The sequence below is a fragment of the Conger conger genome, chromosome 12 (genome assembly GCF_963514075.1).
Source record: "Conger conger chromosome 12, fConCon1.1, whole genome shotgun sequence".
Classification (NCBI taxonomy): Eukaryota; Metazoa; Chordata; class Actinopteri; order Anguilliformes; family Congridae; genus Conger; species Conger conger.
This window is the reverse complement of record NC_083771.1, coordinates 22,770,202-22,791,504: the sequence shown is the minus strand read 5'-3', so window position 1 is coordinate 22,791,504 and position 21,303 is coordinate 22,770,202. Positions and strand designations below refer to the sequence as shown.

At 45.2% G+C, this 21,303-nt stretch overlaps 1 protein-coding gene across 25 annotated transcripts in view; it reads right to left on the bottom strand.

Moving 5' to 3' along the window:
• Nucleotides 1-21,303, bottom strand: part of vldlr (very low density lipoprotein receptor) — a 40,186-nt gene that overhangs the window by 12,838 nt on the left and 6,045 nt on the right. For all 25 annotated transcript variants that reach the window (XM_061215896.1, XM_061215900.1, XM_061215901.1 and 22 more), the window contains exons 2-14: nucleotides 16,529-16,648; nucleotides 12,930-13,052; nucleotides 11,224-11,346; nucleotides 10,393-10,767; nucleotides 9,390-9,512; nucleotides 8,819-8,941; nucleotides 6,281-6,400; nucleotides 5,752-5,877; nucleotides 4,338-4,509; nucleotides 3,307-3,531; nucleotides 1,924-2,042; nucleotides 1,354-1,493; nucleotides 736-877 (exon numbers count right to left, since the gene is read on the bottom strand). In XM_061215896.1, coding sequence (XP_061071880.1) covers nucleotides 736-877; nucleotides 1,354-1,493; nucleotides 1,924-2,042; nucleotides 3,307-3,531; nucleotides 4,338-4,509; nucleotides 5,752-5,877; nucleotides 6,281-6,400; nucleotides 8,819-8,941; nucleotides 9,390-9,512; nucleotides 10,393-10,767; nucleotides 11,224-11,346; nucleotides 12,930-13,052; nucleotides 16,529-16,648 — 2,031 coding nt within the window. The remainder of the gene's footprint in view (nucleotides 1-735; nucleotides 878-1,353; nucleotides 1,494-1,923; nucleotides 2,043-3,306; nucleotides 3,532-4,337; nucleotides 4,510-5,751; nucleotides 5,878-6,280; nucleotides 6,401-8,818; nucleotides 8,942-9,389; nucleotides 9,513-10,392; nucleotides 10,768-11,223; nucleotides 11,347-12,929; nucleotides 13,053-16,528; nucleotides 16,649-21,303) is intronic.

Here is a 21,303-nt window from a genome sequence, read left to right as displayed (position 1 = left end):
TTTTGCAGTAGTCCAAAATGGGGTGAACCAACATAGCAGTGGGTGATCTACTGTGTAGAAGATAGCCACAATTTTCTGGAATAGAAAATGCACACAAGCCCCACAGGGATTCTTGCAGCTCCATTCATCTCCATAGTGTTTCCTGACCCCAATACACACAGGTTCTGCTTTTTCACCAATATGGTCTTCAGAGCTTTAGAACCACATAGGTGATGCGTTTAAAAGACATTCTGGTCCTGAAGGCTAAGGGAGGAGCCAAGCAAGACCAAGCCCATTACAAAGAGACAAAAAACAGACCAGACACTGAGCAGAGAACTGTACTGTATCAGGGGCTATAGTCATAAAGCATTTCACCAAGAGTGCTGATCTGGGGACAGATTTCCCCTGTCCAGAGCCTAAAGGCATAACTGCTTTGAGAACATTGTTTTTGGATCAGTGTATTCATCTCAAACAGAGCCATTATGACATAAGGAAAAGCAGACTATACAACAGCTACCTACTTTTGAGATGCTTTATGAACAGACCCAGAACTCACTCAGCGTGTTGACAGTAAATCCACATTACAACTTGTAAAGAAACTCACCAGTATCTTGTGGGCATGGGTACTAAATCCATGCGCAAATTTCTCAAATCAGTGAAGGGACTTGCAGCTGGAGGGAAGCTTAAGTAATTTGCCTCCAGCATTCCCACAGGGCCTGCAGCCACCTCTGCCCAGACCCATGGCCAAACACTCACCAGACAGCTGAATCAGCTCGTGGTAAACAATGATGTCCTGGGGTTCATTCAGATTGCTGGCCAGCGTAATCACATCCGTGCCGGTGAACTTGTTTGCACCGTAGATTGCCTCGTTCTCCCCGTCAGTCCAGAACACTCGATCCTGAAACAAGGGAAGAAAATGCATAAATGCAAGAACAGGCACCTGAAAGCGTTCTACAATGGGAACAGGGACACACTGCTGATATGCTTACTGTGATTAAATTCAGCAATGAACCAGATATCGCCCGTGTTAAACAAACCGCACAAACAGATGTTGGAGCACTGAGCTTAAAGCAACAGCGATACATCAAATCCAGCAATAAGACTCTGAAGCGAGACCGCAGTATCAACAAGTGACTAAAACAGATTTAAGACTAAACTACAGGGGTTCCATCATCCATTGCAGGGATCATGAAACCAAAGATGAAGAGAATTTACAAGTAAATGGAGGACTGTTTGCAAGTTTGTATTGGGCAACTTACTAGACTTTCTTGAACATTGAATCCATTGAAAAAGGATCCTTCCTCCCTAATGAACTCTTGCTCGCCCATCACTAGTAAGAAATCAAGGAAATGCGCCCCTTCAGGCTGTCCTTACCTCAAAGACGGTCAGGGCAAAGGGATGGGCCAGGTAATCCTGAGACTGTAGAACCTTCCGGCGGTTATCACCGTTCAGGTCCACACTACAGAGCATGTGCAACTTAGAGTCCACCCAGTACAGCCTGCTCTTGATCAGATCTGCAATCGATACAAACATCAGATTCACACACCTAGATTTATTTTTGTACGTCAGTGTTTTCACGTCTCTGAACACACAGGAGACTCCTGGTTGGAGAGTTCAGTCATCAATTTTATTGACACTTCAAAACAAGGCACCACAGTGCAAAGGGGAGGGTGCCATTTAGCCAGCTATGGTCACAATGCAACTAAAGCACAGGACCAGACATATGCAGAGGCTGGTCATCAGGGATGTGATTTTCAGACCCTAAATGTCTGAGGCAGGACTGAAGCATGTCATAAGGACATGCATGCACACAAACCATATGGTCAAGGCATGCCACACAAGCAGGGGGTGTGAAGTGGCTAGCAAGGGGGTCCAGCTGGAATCAAACCAAGCAATTAACCATTGAATGTGTAAAGCTCCCTAACAGGGCATGCGACTACTCACCCAAAGTGATCCCATTGGGCCACTGAATGTCAGTCGCAACCAGGACCTGCCTGTCCACACCATTCATGCCGGACTTCTCAATCTTTGCTGGCTCTCCCCAGTCGGACCAATACAGAAACCTGAGAGGGGAAAAAATGAATTAAATAAACAGGACCAGGAGGCACATTCCTGATGACACAGATGACTGCTGAATGAAACAAAGCAGGTTTACAAGCAGGGAAACCACAGCAGTGGCACGTCCTAGCTTTTTACAACTTTCTTTTAAGACTAAACCAAAGTTCATTAGTATTTGCACCATTGCTGGGAGACTTCCACCTCCTTACACTAGCCTGATAAGCCTACCCACATTCCGAGTTTGAAATTCAGACATCCAGTATTCCAAATATGCTTACATATGATTTATATCAAATAAGATTGTGCCGTTAATGCAGGATCAGCCCTTAATGCAGTTCAAGTAGGTTTTTATTTACTTTGTAGAAGCAGTCATCTTTCAGAGCACTACAAACCTGACATCTTTGTTGAGGATTTGGAAGTGTCATACATTTAAAATAAAGCATTAAAGACAATGGCATGTTCAGGCATTGGTAGAGATTTCTACTCAGGAAAATTTCTGCCTTAGTTGGCTATTTTTTTTCCCCCACAGCACTAACTGGAGTACATTGTTAAATTCAGTGCTGTTGAGCTTTCCCACCTTGCCCACTGCAACCAATTTAAACACAACGGCCCTAGGGTAATGCCATCTAAAATTAAATAATTGATCCGTACCTTGAAAATCATTTGAGGTTTTGCATACAACACCTTAGCCAAAAAGAAACCAAACAAACCCCCCTAAACACAGAATGGCAGAGGAATCTAAAACAAGGCTCCTAAAGCCAGTCATGTCAGTTTCTCACATCAGAATAAATAGAATAAAAATAGAATATTTATAATGCAGGTAGAATGCTTGTAAACCTACACCAAGAATTGCATCCAAATACCACAGGGCTGCCAAACACAATTTTTGGAGGGTTGGTGTGCATAATATAGTCTTTGTTCCAACAAATTGCTCTCGTTTCATTTTAAAAATGGCTGTACACATCAGTACTTGTTCACCCATTGGACCACAGTAAAAAGGTTATGTGCAGCAAGGATACACAGTCTATAGCACCACCAGTTTTAATGAATGAAATATTATATTATTCGCTCAAAGCACAGTAAAATGTTTTTACCAAGCATACATACCGTGTGTAGCTCTCCCCAAACATTTCTGATTGAGATTGTGAGCTTGAATGAAATCCCAAAAAGGATTGGGACTCCACATTAAGATGATCTGGATCGATAAGACAGAGAATGCTGGCAAACAAAACACTCTTGACAAAACGGATATTTAATAGAGTCAGTCACCCAGAAAGAGGATCCACTGCAATGGAAGCCGGCTCCTTCAGTCCGCTGTTGAACAGAACCTTCCTCTTGGTGCCACTGAAGTCTGCCACAGTGATGGTCTTTGCGCCCAGGTCAGACCAGTAGAGGTTCTTGTAGATCCAGTCTACCGCAATGCCCACGGGCGTCTGCACGTTATCGATCACTTTGGTATGGCTGTTCTCCTCATCCCGCTTGTCCAGGACAGTGCTGAAATGGGGACATTGTCAAAACATCTCTGCTACTCCAAGGAGGTTGACCAGCCCTGAACTTAAAGCCAGAACACATTTTGTATTGACCCTTCACTAATGGTCAACTGGTTTTGTGGCCCTTGAAAACCGATGTGAATGAAAATCAATAGATGTCTCAGGGAAGAAGTCATAAATCCTTTGATAGTCCTCTAGGCTACTGAGCAGTGAGTTGAGAAGGCCATATCCAAACACCAACTCAACAAAAGGTTCCAGTGACCTTTTTCCTTCCCTTAGCCATCCTGCTCACCAGCAGGCTAGAACACCAATATTAAATTTTAAAGACAAAGCAAGCTGCTTTACTACCAATTCAACATAAGTGTAAGCATCTAGGGAGGAACCACTGATCTTCAACGTTTTAAAATTGCAACACTTTTACCAACTTAAAGCAGTAACAAATGTACAAAAACTGGAATCCTGGACTACATGTGGGTATGGCACGATTTGCAACTGAACAATACTTGCAGCACTGATATGACTTCACCCAGATGAATCTGGAAAAGCCCACCTCAGCAGCAGATGAACAGGGTATAGCATTAGCACAAGCATACCAAGAGCTTTGCACTCAGACGGCTGCTTAGAGATAACATTGTCTCATCCCCCAGAGACACTTATGATCTACAGGAAACATTTTCCTGATACAGGAGAATGACAATCCTGACAGCAATGCTTTTCATCCAATTAAAAGGGATGTACACAAATGATTCCCTCCCTCACCCTGCGGAAGGATAACATTGGCTACAATCCCTGCCATTTTCAGCAGGTTACCTGTAGATGGCCTTCTGCCCCAGGTCAGCCCAGAAGATCTTCTGCTGGGTGAAGTCCGCGTCAAGGGCGACGGTGTTACGCAGCTGCTCCACGATCTGGGTGTACTCCATCCGCTCCAGGCCCAGCTTACGGATGTCTCTCCGGTTGGTGAAGATGAGGCACGGCTCTTTGCCTTGGGGTGTGAAGGTATTTGGGGTGAATTGGTGGAGGATGGAGGGGTGCTGGCTTACGAGTTGGGTGAAATGTTCCAAAAGGCCTTAACCAGGAGTATCTCACTGAAGTCCTGGAGGGCTGCAGGGTACAGGCCTTTGTGCCTTCCCTTCAATCAGTAGTCAATTATCACCTTGGGAACAACATCTTTAGCCTATTAAGGACTTCACTCATGTTGCAACAAAGCCCAGCAATCTCTGCACGCCTCCAGTGTTGGAGATTGACACTCATCGGAGTATCAGAACAGGGATCTCAATACACCGATCCAGGGCCACAACAGCTGGTTCAGTGCTTTTTAAAAATCACTTATTGGCTAATGTCAAACCACAGTCCCAAGCCCAAAATTAGCAGCTGACTGAACAGAAACCACAAAAATGCTGTTGGACCTGGCTTTCCCCCCCCCCCAGGACTGGAGTTCTACCAGCAGACAACAGCCATGCAGGACTGGAGATTCAGCCAAGTTTACTCAATGTTTTCAACTATGTATTATGCAACACTGCAGGACAGTGTGAAATTGTCTACATCTACATGCACACCAATTCCCTGATTGTGAGTGATCTGTTATATTCTACAATTGGATACAAGTAATGTCATTACTACAATAATGGCCACATTTACATTATTCTTTCCATAATGGGTGTACACTCAGAAACGAAATGAGCCGTGGTGGCGCAACAGGCCGGGGTTCGATTCCCAGTCCTGCCAAAAAGCTCACTGCTCCAGGGGAGGGACTTGGCAGGGTTAGTGGGATCACCGCATGCAGCACCTCAGAGTAACAGTCTAATTGAGACGAGACTGCTTGGAGAAGGCGTGTCCCTCTCAGGATCACAAGATCCTACTGGGTCACCAAGGGAAGGGGTTGTAAGGCGGTGTCCCCAGCTAGCACCAAATGGATTAGATAGGGTATAATTGGCTACCAAATTGAGAAAATAAATCAGAAATAAAATTTTAAAGTGTAAATTGCAGCCATGCTAGTTTCCACTGAGAACTTCTACCTTATGCACAATTGCAAGAAGCCAGAAGACATTTATATACACACAAAAAGAAAGATTAGCCAAACATTGCAGTTTCTTGATCCAGCTTTGAATATGCCAATCATGACAATACAGACTGAAGAGTATTGCCATAATTGGGGTAAAATCAGGGTATTGGCATGTGTGGAAACACCCACAGACACTGCAGGATGGACAGAGATTGGTCTTACCGACTGCTTTACACACGCCAGTGGTAGGGTCCATCTGATATCCACTGTGGCACTCACACTTGTACCCCCCTTTCAGGTTTATGCAGATCTGACTACAAATCCCAGGGTTCAGGCACTCATTGATATCTGTGCAAGTAGAGAAGACAAGGGAGGAACAGAGGAGGCATTGAGCGAGGCAGCAGAGATCGGTGAACAGTTACACAGCATTTTATTTAATCAAGTTCTCATTTTCTCCCCCCGTTCCCTTTCAAATACAGTATTTACAGGAAATTGGTGCCATGTGGTGGGATTGGGAGGGCATTGTGGAGGGGGGAAAAGCTCCATCTAATCAGTTATTATGCATAAAAAAATTAAAAAAAATAAAGAAAAGAAATCATGCAGCCCTCCCAAATACTGTCTGAACAGCAGATTGCTTGATACAATTTAGGAGTTACAATTCAGGTGTCCCAATGTCAAGTTAAAAACATCCTGGCTTTAGGCTATACACAATATCACCACATGACCCTGCCCTCACATCCCTAAACCTTACCTCCACAGGTCTTGCGGTCGATGAGCTGCAGCCCGGGGGTGCAGTCACACTCGTAGCCAATGACCCTGTCCCGACAGATATGGGAACAGCCCCCATTGTTGAGCAGACATTCATTCAGATCTGACAGAAGACAATTTGATATTAAAAACCAGCATTACAAACACATCCCATTCACAAATATATAAAGCCTTCAGAAGAATGGGTATATGATCACATCCTTAAAAAGTTATCCTTCACACAGGGCAAGCCAAACAGACCACACACCAGACCTGGGTCAAATACTTGCAGTGACAGTTTTAGATTAAAATACTTAATCGTTCTCCATTTATCTTGCCTGGTGTAACTGAGCCAACCAAGAGGACCAGAAGGCAGATTTTGGACAGACCATTTCATAGGTTCCAATACACCAGACAAGTTCATTCAAGCATAGACAAGTATTTGAATACAAACACGTATTTTAACTAGATCTGGTATGCACACCCTGGTCTTTTGAACTAGAGCTAGAGTACGCCAATAGTGTAAGCGGCCCTTCACAAGCCCAAAATTGCATACATGCTTGTGCCTGTAAGTCTCATTTACAGTTGAGGAATACAAGTATTACAAGTTCTGCAACACAAAAGAACTACAGTTAAAGCACATTTTCCATGAAAAGCTCCTCCTAGATCGGATCCCTCATGCAACATAACAGCAGGGTGTCTTGCGCCATGATTGTCAAACCAAAGTCCTGATCTATTATCATTCAAAGAGTCGAGGTGCCAACCCTGGTGTCCTGATCAAATTCCCACAAACTGGCACTGTGCCTCCTCTGACTGACATAATACCTTGGATTCCAGCTCCACCGATTCCTCACATAATACCAAAAGAGTTCCATTCTACCTTGATAAAAGGTAAAAAGTTAGCTGCACATATACAAATACAAAAACCCAAGTATTGAGAGGATGCCCAAGGCAGTGTCCGAAAGACAAACTAGGTCTTCAAAACATGTACAGTCTACAAGAATACACACCATTTCCCATAAAGTTTAGTACAGCGGATAAGAAAGAGGCACAGCGTCTTATGATGCTGTACCACCGGAAAATGGCACAGGATATTTTGGACAGTGCATATTCTGAGGACATAGTTAGCTGGCTGTATCAGACATGGCTTCCAGAAAAACCCTGGAAAAGTGTACCCCATCCTTGGATTTTAAGTCCACTATATTTAGATAATTTTACATACTTAACATTCTCATCCAGTTTACTAAATTTATAGACCCAGTTGCTGGCAAGCAAGCTTCAGACATGGCCCTAGGCTTTCTACAGAAGTGCACAAGCGTGGAGAGTGCGACAGTTCAATACAGATTTTAAAACTAATCAATTGAAACTGGCTAGCTGATTTTAGGGAGACGAGCAGCCTTTCAAATTGCATGAAACTGTAAAATTGAGAGCAAAATGAATACCCAACTGGCCAGCTACAAAAAAAGGCTAAAGGCCTTTAAACACACACCAGGGCATAAATGTTACAGCATCTACATGCAATTAGGTTTTTGTCAAGCTAAAGTGATGAGTGCACAAAACTCCCAAACAAAACAAAACTATAAACTAGGCCATTATGGCTCATAAGCAACTGCCCATCTGAACAGATACATAACCTCAACAATGAGGCAGTTAGGCTCACTAGTTCAGATGTAGACTACAGGGCAGAAATGGTTATTTTGGAGAAGACTGGAAAGGCAGGTGATACCAGACAGGTACGAAAAAGTAATCTGAAGCAACATAATGGTGGGTTGCATCAGCTGGCATTTACAGTCAGGGTGGGGCATTGCGGCTATCATTTACAGTAAGGGTGTGGCTGAAGTTACAATATGCAAACCAGAAATGCTTTATTTAGTACTGCCAAGGTAGAACTACAAAATGGCAAAAACATTCAAAAGATGGCAAATTATGCAGTCATGAATAAGTGTTTACAGAATGTGCAGTTACCACCACAGAGTTGGTTTACTGTGACTGTTATAGAAAGGCTTCAGAAGCCCCATGCCAGCACTAGTTTATTCATGGTTTGTGAACAAGAGACCAGGTTATATCAGCAGAACTCATTGTTTGTGAACAACAGAAACTAAAGAATGAAGGGATATGATTTGGCAGATTAATCAGGAAATCCTAATCAGATGCTCCAAATGTCTCTAGGGGGTGCTAGCATCTGGCTTGACTGCTGAATGTTCTGTTCCATCAGCTGTCAGTGCAGAAGCCTGTGTGCTCACACACCCCAGTCCTCTGGCTCAGAAACATTTAGGTCTGCAAGTTATTTGCCTATTAATCTGCGGGGGGTGGAGACCATGAAGAACAATCTGTTTTTACTCCCGTCTGGTCATCAAATAAAATCTCATCCTGGCTAATCTTCCTTGAATTATGACTAGTCACAATTGACAGAGATATTATTCCGACATCACTCGAGAGGGGGGGGGTGAAAGTCCCTTAAAGCATGAATTAGTTTGCGCTTATTAAGCGAGAGAAGGAATCAGGAGAGATGTCATCCCTGGCCCCTGGCCCCCAGACTCACTGCACTCCCTGAGGGGTTCATCACTCCAGTCTGGGCAGTCGCGGTTCTTGTTGCACACTCTGCTCATCTCGATGCACTCCCCGCTCCTGCACTTAAACTTGTCCGGGCCGTTGCACTGGGTCACTGGGTGAATGAAACAGGAAGAGGCATTTAAAGTATGCCGTCTACCTGAAAAGTTATTTAAAAAGAAGGTGGGGGGGAAGGGGCAACCATTGGCCCCTCATTCTGCAGCCCACACTGGCAATTAACATCATGTCCCACACCCACCCCCACCCCCACACATCTTTTTAAACTTCTAATCTCTCAGTAAAGAGGATCAGACTATGCCTGATCCATTACCTTTTAAACAGAACATCAGTGGGGTGCAGTTAATGCTGATGAGTCAAAGCAAATGACATTTTAAATCCATAGATTAAGTAAACGGGCCCAAGTCCAGACAATCATCCACTCCCCTCAAGACAGGGCTTAGAGTCTAGATGTTTAAATTTAGCCATTTCCAGCGTCACTGAGAAACAGTAACGAAAGTAACCCGAGGCGAGGGGAGAGGCCGAGCCCAGTCGCTGGGACTCACCGTTCTTGCAGTTCATCTCATCGCTGCCATCCGCACAGTCCCGCAGCCCGTTGCACTGCCGGCTGCCATGGATACAGTTGCCGTCATCGCACTTAAACTGGTCTGGCCTGCAGGTCCGCACAGCTGGACCAATTTAAAAAACGACAAAACGGGGAAGGTAAATCTCACAGGATCACTGTCCACACTTTGCCCAAAAGCCCCTAACAGACATGCTCACAGCCCTCCCTGTGTGCAGGGACACTGTCTGGGTCAGAATCCCTGGTGCTGGAGAACTACAGGACCTGCTGATTTAAACAAGCCGACGTTTGGACTTCTGTAACTTTGACATCACCATCACACACTTTGCATGTCCACCTTCAACATGGTGCTAGCCAGAGAGATGAACAAATCCAAACTAAAGGCCACTCAACCAGAGACACTCCTCCCCTCCTCAATGACTTTGGCTGGTGTGCGTTTTATCACAAAAAATTAGATTGAGTGAGGTTTAAGAACTTCACTAGTGTTTCATAAGACTGGAATGTTCATAAACACCCAAATACAAAAGTTGGCTAAAGTATCAGACCGTAAAAGTTTCAGTTCTTAATCCCCCTGCCCATTCCTCAAAATATGCACATGAATTTTCTGAACCACTACAGAAAATGGCTTCCATTTGAAAGTGCGTGATTTATGGGATTTCCCAGGAAGCCCTTGGTGGGAGGGAGGAAATGCAAGGGGTAACTGCTCCCTCCCCTTTCATAATTTGGAACCGAAACCCACTTGGCGTGGCCTCCATATTTCACCCTGGCATTTTGGAGATTCCCCCCTTGAAACAAGGGAAGGGAACACCAGGAAGAAGGCATACAATTTGGAATTGAACATTTGACCATATTCTGCTCGAGGTGGGCCGGTGGAGCAGCCTCCTCAGGCTCTAGAGCAGGAGCCGGTGGAGAGGGCCTCCTGAGGCTCTAGAGCGGGGGCCGGTGGAGAGGGCCTCCTTAGGCTGGAGGCGGGTGGACGGACTCACGGCAGTTGGCCTCGTCGCTGCCGTCCTTGCAGTCCGGGTCGCCGTCGCAGCGCCACTTGCGGTGGATGCACTCGCCCGAGCCGCACTGCGTCTCGCTGGAGGGGCAGCGGGTGGGCGGGGTGGGGGGCCGCTGGCCGCAGTGCCGGGGCGACTCGTCCGACTGGTCCTGGCAGTCCACGTCGTCGTCGCACACCCAGCTGGCGGGGATGCAGGTGGCGTTGCCGCACTGGAACTCGCCGGGCCCGCAGGACGAGGGCGCGCAGTCCAGCTCATCGCTGCCGTCCCCGCAGTCATCCTCGCCGTTGCAGGCGAAGTTGCGCGAGATGCAGCGGCCGCTGGCGCAGGTGAACTCCAGCGGGGCGCAGGTGATGTTACCTGGGGCAAAAACAAAAAGGGACATGCGTCTCAGGGACACTGCGTGGGGTGTGTAACACTCGGGTTTGGGTGTGTAACACTCGGGTTTGGGTGTGACAGGGTTCTGGGCTGACATGGGAACTCGAGGAGGTGGCTTTGACTGAAGTGTTACAGGGAGGTAGGATGTTTTCTACCAACTGTTGCTTGGGGGGAGGAAGCTTCCAGATGAGTGCTCCAGCCATGAGATAAGAATAAGGCAAAAAGGACTTAATTGCTTACTGAATTCAGAATCTCCATAAAAGGAGATTTTTATAGCTTGCTCCACCATGATTCCCCAATTAAGATACAGCATTGGGGAAAGAAGAATGAAATTCCTAACTTTGTTTTTCCACGTCAACTTAACCACCACCACCCCCCCCCCCTACCAACCACAATTTAAAAAACCCAACCCCTCTACAACAAGACCAAGGAACGTACCACAGTTGATCTCATCTTCACCGTTATCGCAGTCCTTCTCTCTATCGCACTTCCAGAAGACCGGAATGCACTGGGTCGTCCCAGCTCCACAGCTGAACTCGTTTACCCGGCAGGTCCGTGTGTCTGGGGGGGATGGGGATAAGAAAATTAATTTTTAAAAAATCAAACCCGAAATGACACGCAGTTTACCTTAACCACTCCAGGAACACACGCAGTCAGCCCTGCATACAGGCTCAGGCATCAAAATGTCATCTTGTTTGTCCTGATCAGATTACACTTCATTCAGACTGGTGTATAAACTTATGATCCTATTTAGCACCAATACCAAGCATCCCACCCAGATGGAACTAGGCCAGGAATATGATGATCAATTCAACTGGAAATGAAGATTATTCTGGAATCCAAGAGCTTCTCAGCAAATAGGACTTCAGCCAGGACAGTAAAGTACAGAAAGGATAGCTTCAAAAAGATTAATGTAAAATAAGCCAGTAAAACAAACTGCATAAAAACAAAACTTTGAGTCTTGTAAATGTGTGACAGCACAGTTTATTTTTTTCCTGGCATGCAATGCATGGTGTGAAAAGCAGTATGGTGTGCTGGCTGGATGTTCGCCAGCTTAAGGTCAGGTTTGGTGCCCTTAAATGAACTGAGCCTGAATAAGAAGAATCTAAGGCATGAGGATCAGACAGGATTTTTTATGGGAAAATCCCATACAACCAACATACAGCTTCAATTAGCAGGCCAAAACCACAAATTCTTATGCAAACTGATTTACACAATTCTCAAAAAAACAAAAAGGAACAAGCAGTGGAGGACAATAATATTTCATGTTGTACACATGAAACCAGTTGCCAAGGGTATTTAAGAGTTGAGGGAGACCAACAGCTGGTGAAACTGACATCATTCCAAAACGAAATGTACAACTTGTCAAATGCTACCCTCAGACCATTTGTTTGGCTAAAAAGAATTGTCAGCACATAGGCACAAGTTCTTTACAGAACACGAGATTAAAGCCTGGCTTTGTGGCCATCTGGAGTCTTTCACAGTCTACAAACTACACGAGTGAAGGCAGGAAAGAGTGAAAGGAAAGGAGATATCATTTCAAGGACTTTCACAATATTAAATCAGTCATGACTCGTTTATCCAAAGCTACATCTAACATTTGCACAGCTGTTTGCTCTGGGCAGCCTGGGGAAATGGTTTCCTCAAACGCTCGTCTCAGTCGGGATCAAGTTGTAGCTTAGGATTGGAATCAGTTGATCATGCCATTTTCCTGATTAATCAGAAAACGCTGATAATGCTCAGCAGCCAATGGCAGAAGAGATAGCTCAGCAATAAAAGGCTGAATGCAAGTGAACGCTGCATCCTTACGACAACCAAATCTCTGCTCTGGCTGAGACATTAAAGATATGAAAACCAGCATTTCCTAATAAATGTGAAATGACATTCTGTACCCTATAAACCAATCGCACCATTTCTACAGGCTTATTTTTTCTTCAAGCTCAACTGTAGAGCCCACCTGAACACCAGTATAAATCACCTTGTGGACATATATTTTTAAAAATGTCAAATAAAAAAAATAAAAAAATCATGGAATAACCAGTAAAACCATGCCGACTGACTGGCGGACACTTTCTGCCTGTACTTCCGGACTCCCAGTAGCGGGTAGTGAGGAAGGGGAATCCACACAAGCACCCCACACTCACGGCAGACTTCCATGCTCTCATCCGACCCATCCTCGCAGTCCGGCTCCCCGTCGCAGTGCCACCTCTTGGGGACGCATTGGCCGTTGTTGCAGACAAAGTCAGCTTCAGCGCATGTCTTCCTCACTGCAGGGGAAACAGAGCATGTTAGCGGGGGGGGGGGGGGGGGCACATTACATTACATTATTGGCTTTTTGGCAGACGCTCTTATCCAGAGCGACGTACAGTTGATTAGACTAAGCAGGAGACAATCCTCCCCTGGAGCAATGCAGGGTTAAGGGCCTTGCTCAAGGGCCAAACGGCTGTGCGGATCTTATTGTGGCTACACTGGAATTAGAACCACCGACCTTGTGTGTCCCAGTCATTTACCTTAACCACTACGCTACAGGCCGCCCTGTACATCACAAAGCAGGGTTTGAGAGTTTGCAGCGTAAAAACCTGGAAGAGTTCACGGTACTTCATTCCATTGCATGGCTGGGGTCCAAGCCGTTAAATGTTTTGCCCCTGCAAACTTCACTTGCCAACTTTCCCTTGGGAGGATAAGACGGCACCAAGAACAGGAGTAGACACTCAACCCGATTGGGAGAAGCCAGGCAAGGGTGGAATTTGAATTGGACTGCACTTGAACCAGAGATAAACATTTCCTGCTTAATACAAGTGAACTGGCCAGCAGTAACACCAAAAAAGACAAATCTGAACACTAGCGCAACCATTGTCAGAGGTTATGATGCATGTTCTAGGAATTACTTCCAGTTTCCAGGTCTATAAAATTACCCAAGTAAGCCTTCCTTTTCATTTACAGTCAACGTCCTCTCCGGTCAGCCAATGATACATTGGCCTAGCGCTTCTTTTTAAAGGACATTTCATGAAGTAGCACTGTAACGGTTCCTAGTTCTGACATGACCTCGTAAATTGCCTGGTACATCTCAAGCGTGCCCGTTAAGAGTTTCAGGCAGGAATACACCCATCGCACTCCAAGAGCGAGATGCTGCTTGAGTATTCCCGGCTGTCTGATTGCCTCTGGCTACAAACTGCCAAATAAAATCTGAAAACCCATCCCAGCAGTTTCGGATCCTCTCATCGCATGGCTCTGCTGAAGAAACGGGCCTGCTCTTTCAGTTTGGGCGGTGTGGTGTAAGGCACTTGAGCAGACACCGCTCAGATCGAACACGTCCCACCCAACCTTAGCAGCTAGTCCCAGGCCAAAGGCCAAAAGCATCTACATGCACTGTACCCACATGTCCGGAATGTCATTTTCCGGAATAAATCTGTAAATACCAATTTTCAGAGACTAAATGTCTGAGGCAGAGGTCTATGGTATGCCAGAAGCAAACAAGAGCTGTTGGACTGTATTGCTCATGGTTGTCCAATCTTATCCAGAGATTAGGGTTGATGTGGCTGCAGGTTTTGTTCTAGTCAAAAACTAAAACACTTGATTCTAATCAAGGTTTTGACTGAAAGAACACAATCAGTTAATTCCGGGAATCGTGTGGTAGAGCAGGGCCAAAATGAATGCCTGCGCCAACTCACCCTTTTCAGATAAGACTGGCCACTCGAGCATCCTCGCTTGCAGCCAGCTTTCAAAGAAAAATACTGGCCCCACAACTAGAGCCTACAGAAACCCAATCAAATCAGAAGGGACATTTGGCATGTGGAAACTGACAAGCAGGGGGCCAAATTCAGCTCACTGTAGAAATGATGGGGCACATAATGAAGCCATGAAGCCAAAATTGTCATAATGGCATCATTTGAGGCAGACAGCAAGGCACAGCCACACATCACAAATGCTTTGCTCTGCATTTACAAGACCAATACCCACTGGAAGAGGCAGGCAGACTTCACCCAGAAGGCAGTGTGTCCAACACCAACACCCTGGGTTACAACTGCAGTGACCGTCCACATCTTAGCAGGGGGCCCTGGCCTGTAGCTGAGTGGCACATACTGCACATCTATGAACCTATGAAATGCTGTCAAAGTGCAAATCACCTTCTGGTCCTCGAAGTTGGCTCAATTGCACCAGCCAAGATCAATTGAGCACAGAAAAGTATTTGAATACAAAGCCATTACATATTGAACCCTGGTTCTCTCCATTTTTTTCTAACAAATTTGAAATTTGCAGTTACATGGCAAATTTGACAAGCATGTGCTCCTCTGACTCCTGATTCTTCTGTAAAAAAAAAAAAAACAACACCCAAACTTTAGGACACAGTACTACTGCTAAAGAGCTATAGTCAATTTAAGGGCAAGTGCATTTCAGATTATAGCTGGGAAATCTGTAGTCAAAGGGATTAATTTCATGAAGACTCATTAAAAACCATCTTTCAAATTACTAGCCTTGGCACCCAGTTCAGCATTTATAGCTATGGAACCAGACAACTGAAAGGCAGACTAGGTTTTTACTTGGCATTTTAGCCTAAAATAGATAGTGTTTTCGTACAACTACAGCTTAAAATTCCAGGACAGGTGAGACTGGGTTACATTTGCAGCACTAAGCACAAAGAATAATGTACAAATTCCAAACAAGAGCAGAATATTTAACATGTCAAAGGTTATAGGAGTTTGAATAAAGCAGGGTTTGGATCGCAAAAATGCCATTTGTGGTTTTGGGGAGAGTTGGATTTCCTTTGTGCTCAAGCAATCATGACCTCGTTTCCATCACATTTTCAGTCTACTCATGCCCCCCTCCAAGTCCACAAGTACACCCTTGTGGCGATATCCTACTGGGGTTTGAATGGCAATAAGTGAATGTCCCATTGGCACCCTTTACACACTTTGAAGTGCACTATGTAATCTAGTCTGGGGCGATTCGGGCAAATCAGGAGTCCAGCATTTTAATTGGTCCGTCCGCCTGTCCATCCATCTGTATGTGGGTTGCGGGGGGGTTGATTTGGGCAGCCTTCTCTAGCCCCTTCCGGCTGCTCACCCACCCCATACCTGTGTGCGCCCTTATCTGGGTCATGAGTGCCTGGGAAATGAGAACTTTCCCTCACAAAAATATTCACCCTCAACCGGCTGGCCTTCACGGTCCATTTTTAGCTCTCCCAAAATCTGCAGCAGTACACCAAGGGGGAAACCATGGATCTCAGGATCTGTTAAGACTGCTAATCCATGTGAACATGAGCAGAAAAACCAGTTCTTGTTCTGTAATGTAGTCATTTCATGGACCACAAGATTACATTCACTTATTTGGGCAGCATACATTCATACATGGCAAGTTAAACAATTTACATTTTTCAGCCATTCACCTTCTTAGCCACACAAACTTACAGAACTGCAGTGGTTCCAAAACCGCTTCCATCTGCACGTGGGCAGTCAGGCGCTTTCCACGAAACGTAGCCAAAATGTCAGCTGGCGTAAATGTTAGGACTAATTCAGTAATTAAAGCTAGAAGTTGGCACGAACACCAGAAACCGATATGGCCCTTGTTGCCCACCTGCTGCAACCAAATTGAGCACAGGACCAAAGCAGCCTGTGAAAATACCCGGGGTGGAGTCTGCCTGTAACGCATGCAGGAGCGCACAGGAGCGCACAGGAGCGCACAGGAGCGCACAGGAGCGCACAGGAGCGCACAGGAGCGCACAGGAGCGCACAGGAGCACTTACCACAGGTGGTCTCGTCACTGCCGTCAGAGCAGTCCTCATCCCCGTCGCACTGCCACACCGAGGGAATGCAGCGCCCGTTCCCACACTGGAACTGTGACGGCTCACATTCTGTCCTGGTTCCTGCCCAAAACGTAAACCAATCACATTACTCCAGCACCCAGTCCCATTCACACAAAACAAGCCGTTCAGAAAAGAAATAAAATGGGAGTCGCATGATTTTGCATGGGGGGGGGGGGGGGGGGGGGGGAGCATTTCCTGTTCAATCAGTAAATAAAAAAAGGACAATTACATCCCTGTCTGTCAACTGCAGAGGCCAGTTCACACAAAGCCAGCCATTTGGAAACGGAACAATGTGGGTCATGCGACAACCAGACATCACCCAAAGGATGCACACTGGCCCCATTCGGCGTGAGGAAACGGTATAAAGTGCACCAGAAACCGTGCTGTCAGACATTATAAATTAAGTGTTCCCCCTGAAATGTTCTTAGAACCTTCCTCAGCTTTCAAATGACCCAGCTTCTATTACCTTGGAGACACTAGGAAAATGACACTTAAGAAATGGTCGGACTGGAACAGCAATATGCAAATAAGAGTGGGGGGGGAAGAACAAACCGTGCATACTGACGGAGACCACATTTTAATCATGCAACATCCTCACTTTTCAGGAAACAAGCCAAATAAGAGGGCTCCAGGAAAAACCATTTCAGGTTGAGTTCTCTTTAGAGCCAGGAGGGCGTAGGTGGAAATGGAAGGCAATATTCATATTATCCAAGTAATGTCTACAATTTACCCATCTAGAGTTGTGGATTATAAAAGCCTGACAGGTTGCGCAGTAAAGGCAGAGTGCCCCAGGCTTGATGCAGTGCTGGAAACTCTAGGTCAGGGATCAGCAACTCAGTCCAAGGGCTGAGAACAGCCGGTTTTCCACCCAGTCAGGCGTGAGGACAGTCTGGACAACCAGTAGCACCAATTACCGAGGAGAAAAGAACCAGGAGTGGATTTGGATTCCAGGGCAACAGCTGATGATCCCTGCACTAGGTAAATGAGCTTAGATGGGCTGAATGGCCTGTTCTCATACAGTACATCCTTATGAAGGAAAGGAACATGAAAGTTTGGGCAGAAGGACTTGCACTCTGTCACAATGCAGTACAGACAGTATTTTGCACCAACAGCCAGTTTAGTGATGTTTAATGAAAATAATTAAATAAACCGTTATTTTGACAAGAGGCAGAATCAAATGCATTAGTCATTCAAGAATTATTGTATTTTCACAAAAGCAATGCTGACACTCCGTTTACCACGCAACAGCCACAGACACTTCTCATACGTCACGCAATCCTTGATTCCAGTCACCATTAATGGTCCCAAATAATTACCAGTTCAATCCCGCTTGTCCGTTACAATTTACACAATCCGTTTTAACACCATACAAAAAAATAATGAAATTACCATAACCTATAAATGTTTTGGGCCATTGTATTGGGTCGTTTCAAAGGATGCACCCGTCAAGACATGTCTGTCCACAAGAAATGAATGCTAAATGACTTTAGCATGCGACCGATTACTTAAATTTGTGTTACCGTACCGTGTCCACACAAACTCATGCCACTGGAAGCAGTTAGAACACATTTGCATTTGGAGATCGAGAGCAATGCTGACCAGGGCTATTTTAATCGCAGTTTGGACATGGGCTTCATGATAGATCAACATTAATGGCTGGTGAGCCATTGGATGAATGCAAGGCATTGGAAACGCAAAGGACAACACGGAATTTAAGAAGCGCAAGTCAGATTCCATCACGACCTAAAACCCACACCGCTTTAACACGTCCAGACCTTTCATGTCAATTAGCCATTTTATTGAGAGCACATACAAGAACACAAACCAAATCCGTGAGTCATCGGTTGTCTGATTTTGCACGTTCCCCAAGCTGGCTTGTGTTCAGTGTAGATTCTGCTCTACACTATACAAACCAAAGCCCACGTCACACAATTTTTCTGGTTCAAAAGCATCAGTTTTACTTCACCTCCAAAAATCTCACATGAACTGTACACAATGGCCAGATTATTAAATTACAATTTTAATTTTGTGCAAAGATTCATAAACGAGTCATGACTGCATTGGAGCAGAGCTGCATTCACTTCCATGGGAGGAAGTATTGGTTCTTGCCCGGTTTTTAATCACATATTATCCATTTCATTTAGCAATTTAACACAAATCCTAATATTCATGCTCATTAAGCAGCCCGCAAATTGTACCACCCAAGCAGTGCAGGACAGGGGACATTTGCCACAGCAGGAGCGGGATGAAGCATGCGTCAACCGACACCACCCGTGACCTCTCTGAAATTAAAGCACAATGCGTGTCACGTGCCAGCTCCCTTTAACTGCCAGAGGACATGAGGTTATGCACGAGCGCGTTGGTCCGCTGCCCTCCTCCATGTACCAGCGTCAACCTTCAGTGCCTGGGCTGGACTCTGGGAACGGCTCAGACGTGAGGAAACGCATTCACTCAGACAGCGTGTCGCCCCACAACCAAGAAACACTCATTTAGAGCCCCATGAAAGGGTGCTGTTAGGGTTTGGCTTTACGGTTAACATTTCTCCCGTCAGTATAAACGTGCTTATGTGTGCGCGTGTCACATACTCCTATGCTTCTGGTCGAGTTCAGGGCTTTGCCACACAGACACGAGAACCAACTGACAGACAGGCATCACTGACAGATCAGGCCCAAACCCTCCCAACTGTACGGATGCGGTTTGGCATACAAATAAATGATTAGTTTTCCCCCGCCGATTAATATTGAATTACCGATTTACAGACCATACGGGCCAGTTCTGCAGATTTACATTAAGCCTAGAACTGGATTAGTACTACAATATTGGATTGAATGGAGATTCCCCATACAAGTCCCAATTCACGACCAAGCTTCATCGGCTGTGAAAGCGGCCCCAAATGACAACTAGAAGCAGAGGACATGGGGATTTCAAACACGCACACTAGAGCTTATGTACTCACAGTTGATAGAGGACATTCAGCTCAAGAAAATACTAGCTGCCCCCAGAGACAGTCAGGGTCCATAAGAAATTCAGCATCAATCTAAATCATGACAGATGATATCCCTGACACTAGATACATTTGAGAAAAGGACCCCTCAGCCCAGATTCAATAATTGCACATGGCCTGAAAATTATCCACTTACAGGTAAGATTACACCGTAGGTACAACTGAATATAACATTCACACATTGACTAACAATCCTCAAATTTCACAACAGTTCCTAAAATGTAGTAAACTACTGATTGCGCCATGGAAATCGTTGTTCAGAGAGTTAGACTATCATTACACAATGACCCTTTTTACACCGTAGGTCTATAGTTACCCTAAAACACTACAGTTCAAAGAAAACCGCCAACTAAGTTGTCAAGCAGTCAAAGGCAAAAAAAAATCCACTTTTTTCACCAATTTTGAATTGTTAAATAATCAGTTGAGCATAAATGAGCACAGCGGTCCAACAGAAAGCACCGGTTTGAGCAAGCCTTACAATCAGCATTGGTATGAATCATTTTACATTATTCCACATTCAAGACATTAGAAAAGGCTGAACCCACCAGCTGCACAGTATTTACACAGCACCACATACTGGATTTATTTCCAGTATTAATTTCAGCACTGGAATAGTGGAAATCAGTGCCCTAACACGTCAACTTAAAATGTCCACAGCGCGGCCTGTAGCGTAAATGACTGGGACACGCAAGGTCAGTGGTTCGATCCCCGGTGTAGCCACAATAACATCTACGCAGCTGTCGGGCAAGGCCCTTAATCCTGCATTGCTCCTGCTTAGTCTAATCAACTGTAAATCACTTTGGATGAAAACGTCATCCAAATGTCCTGGAACACACACACACACACACTTTTCCGATTTTAACACCGGAAAGCTTAGTGCTCAGAAATAGGCTGCTCATTCATTCAAATCTTGAGACATTTCTTCACCATCTGGTCTGTGTCCGGACATCATGTACATCAAAAATCATGTTTAACAGATTGTGCTGGCAGTGCATTTCTAAGACAAAGCACAATCTCACTGTCTGGAGCCTTACCGGCAACAATGCAATGTTCGGCAGTTTTGAAACAAGCAGTGGGCTCAGTCTCCTCAGATGCTAACATGTGCAAACACCCCAGAAGACCATTGAGTTACCATAATAGGCAAAGTGTCAAACAATCATGAGAATTGGTGTACTGAATATCGCTAAACGACTTTTACTGTAATCCAAAGGGTTAAAAAGGGCCTTGGCCGGATGGAGGGGCAGGGTCCCCTAGCTTTCACTGTTACTTGTTGCATTGAGCATTGAACCAATTAAGCAGAAGATTAGTCAACTCACCTCTGGTTAATTGGGTCTAAACTGGTTGTAAACAAAAATCAGATGCTATGCCTCTCCAGGACCAGGCTTGGGGAGCCTGGGATTTCACAACTGAAAAGGGGACATGCGTCTGAAACCGCAACTTTCGATTAGCACACAAGTGAAACTGTCCAAGAACCTCACACAACCGGAGAACCGGACCCAAGGAATTTCTCACTTCCACAAGGGTCAGTGTATTTAAAGCACTCGCAAGTCATAACAAACCTTAACATCACATTTTCAGATAATATCTGCCTAATGTCTATGAAAAATGGTGGGTTTAATAGATTTTTTATCCTAGCCTTCAGAAGACCATAAAAAAAATGAATGAATGAACAGACACCCCACACCCACCACATATTATATTCAGTTTATAA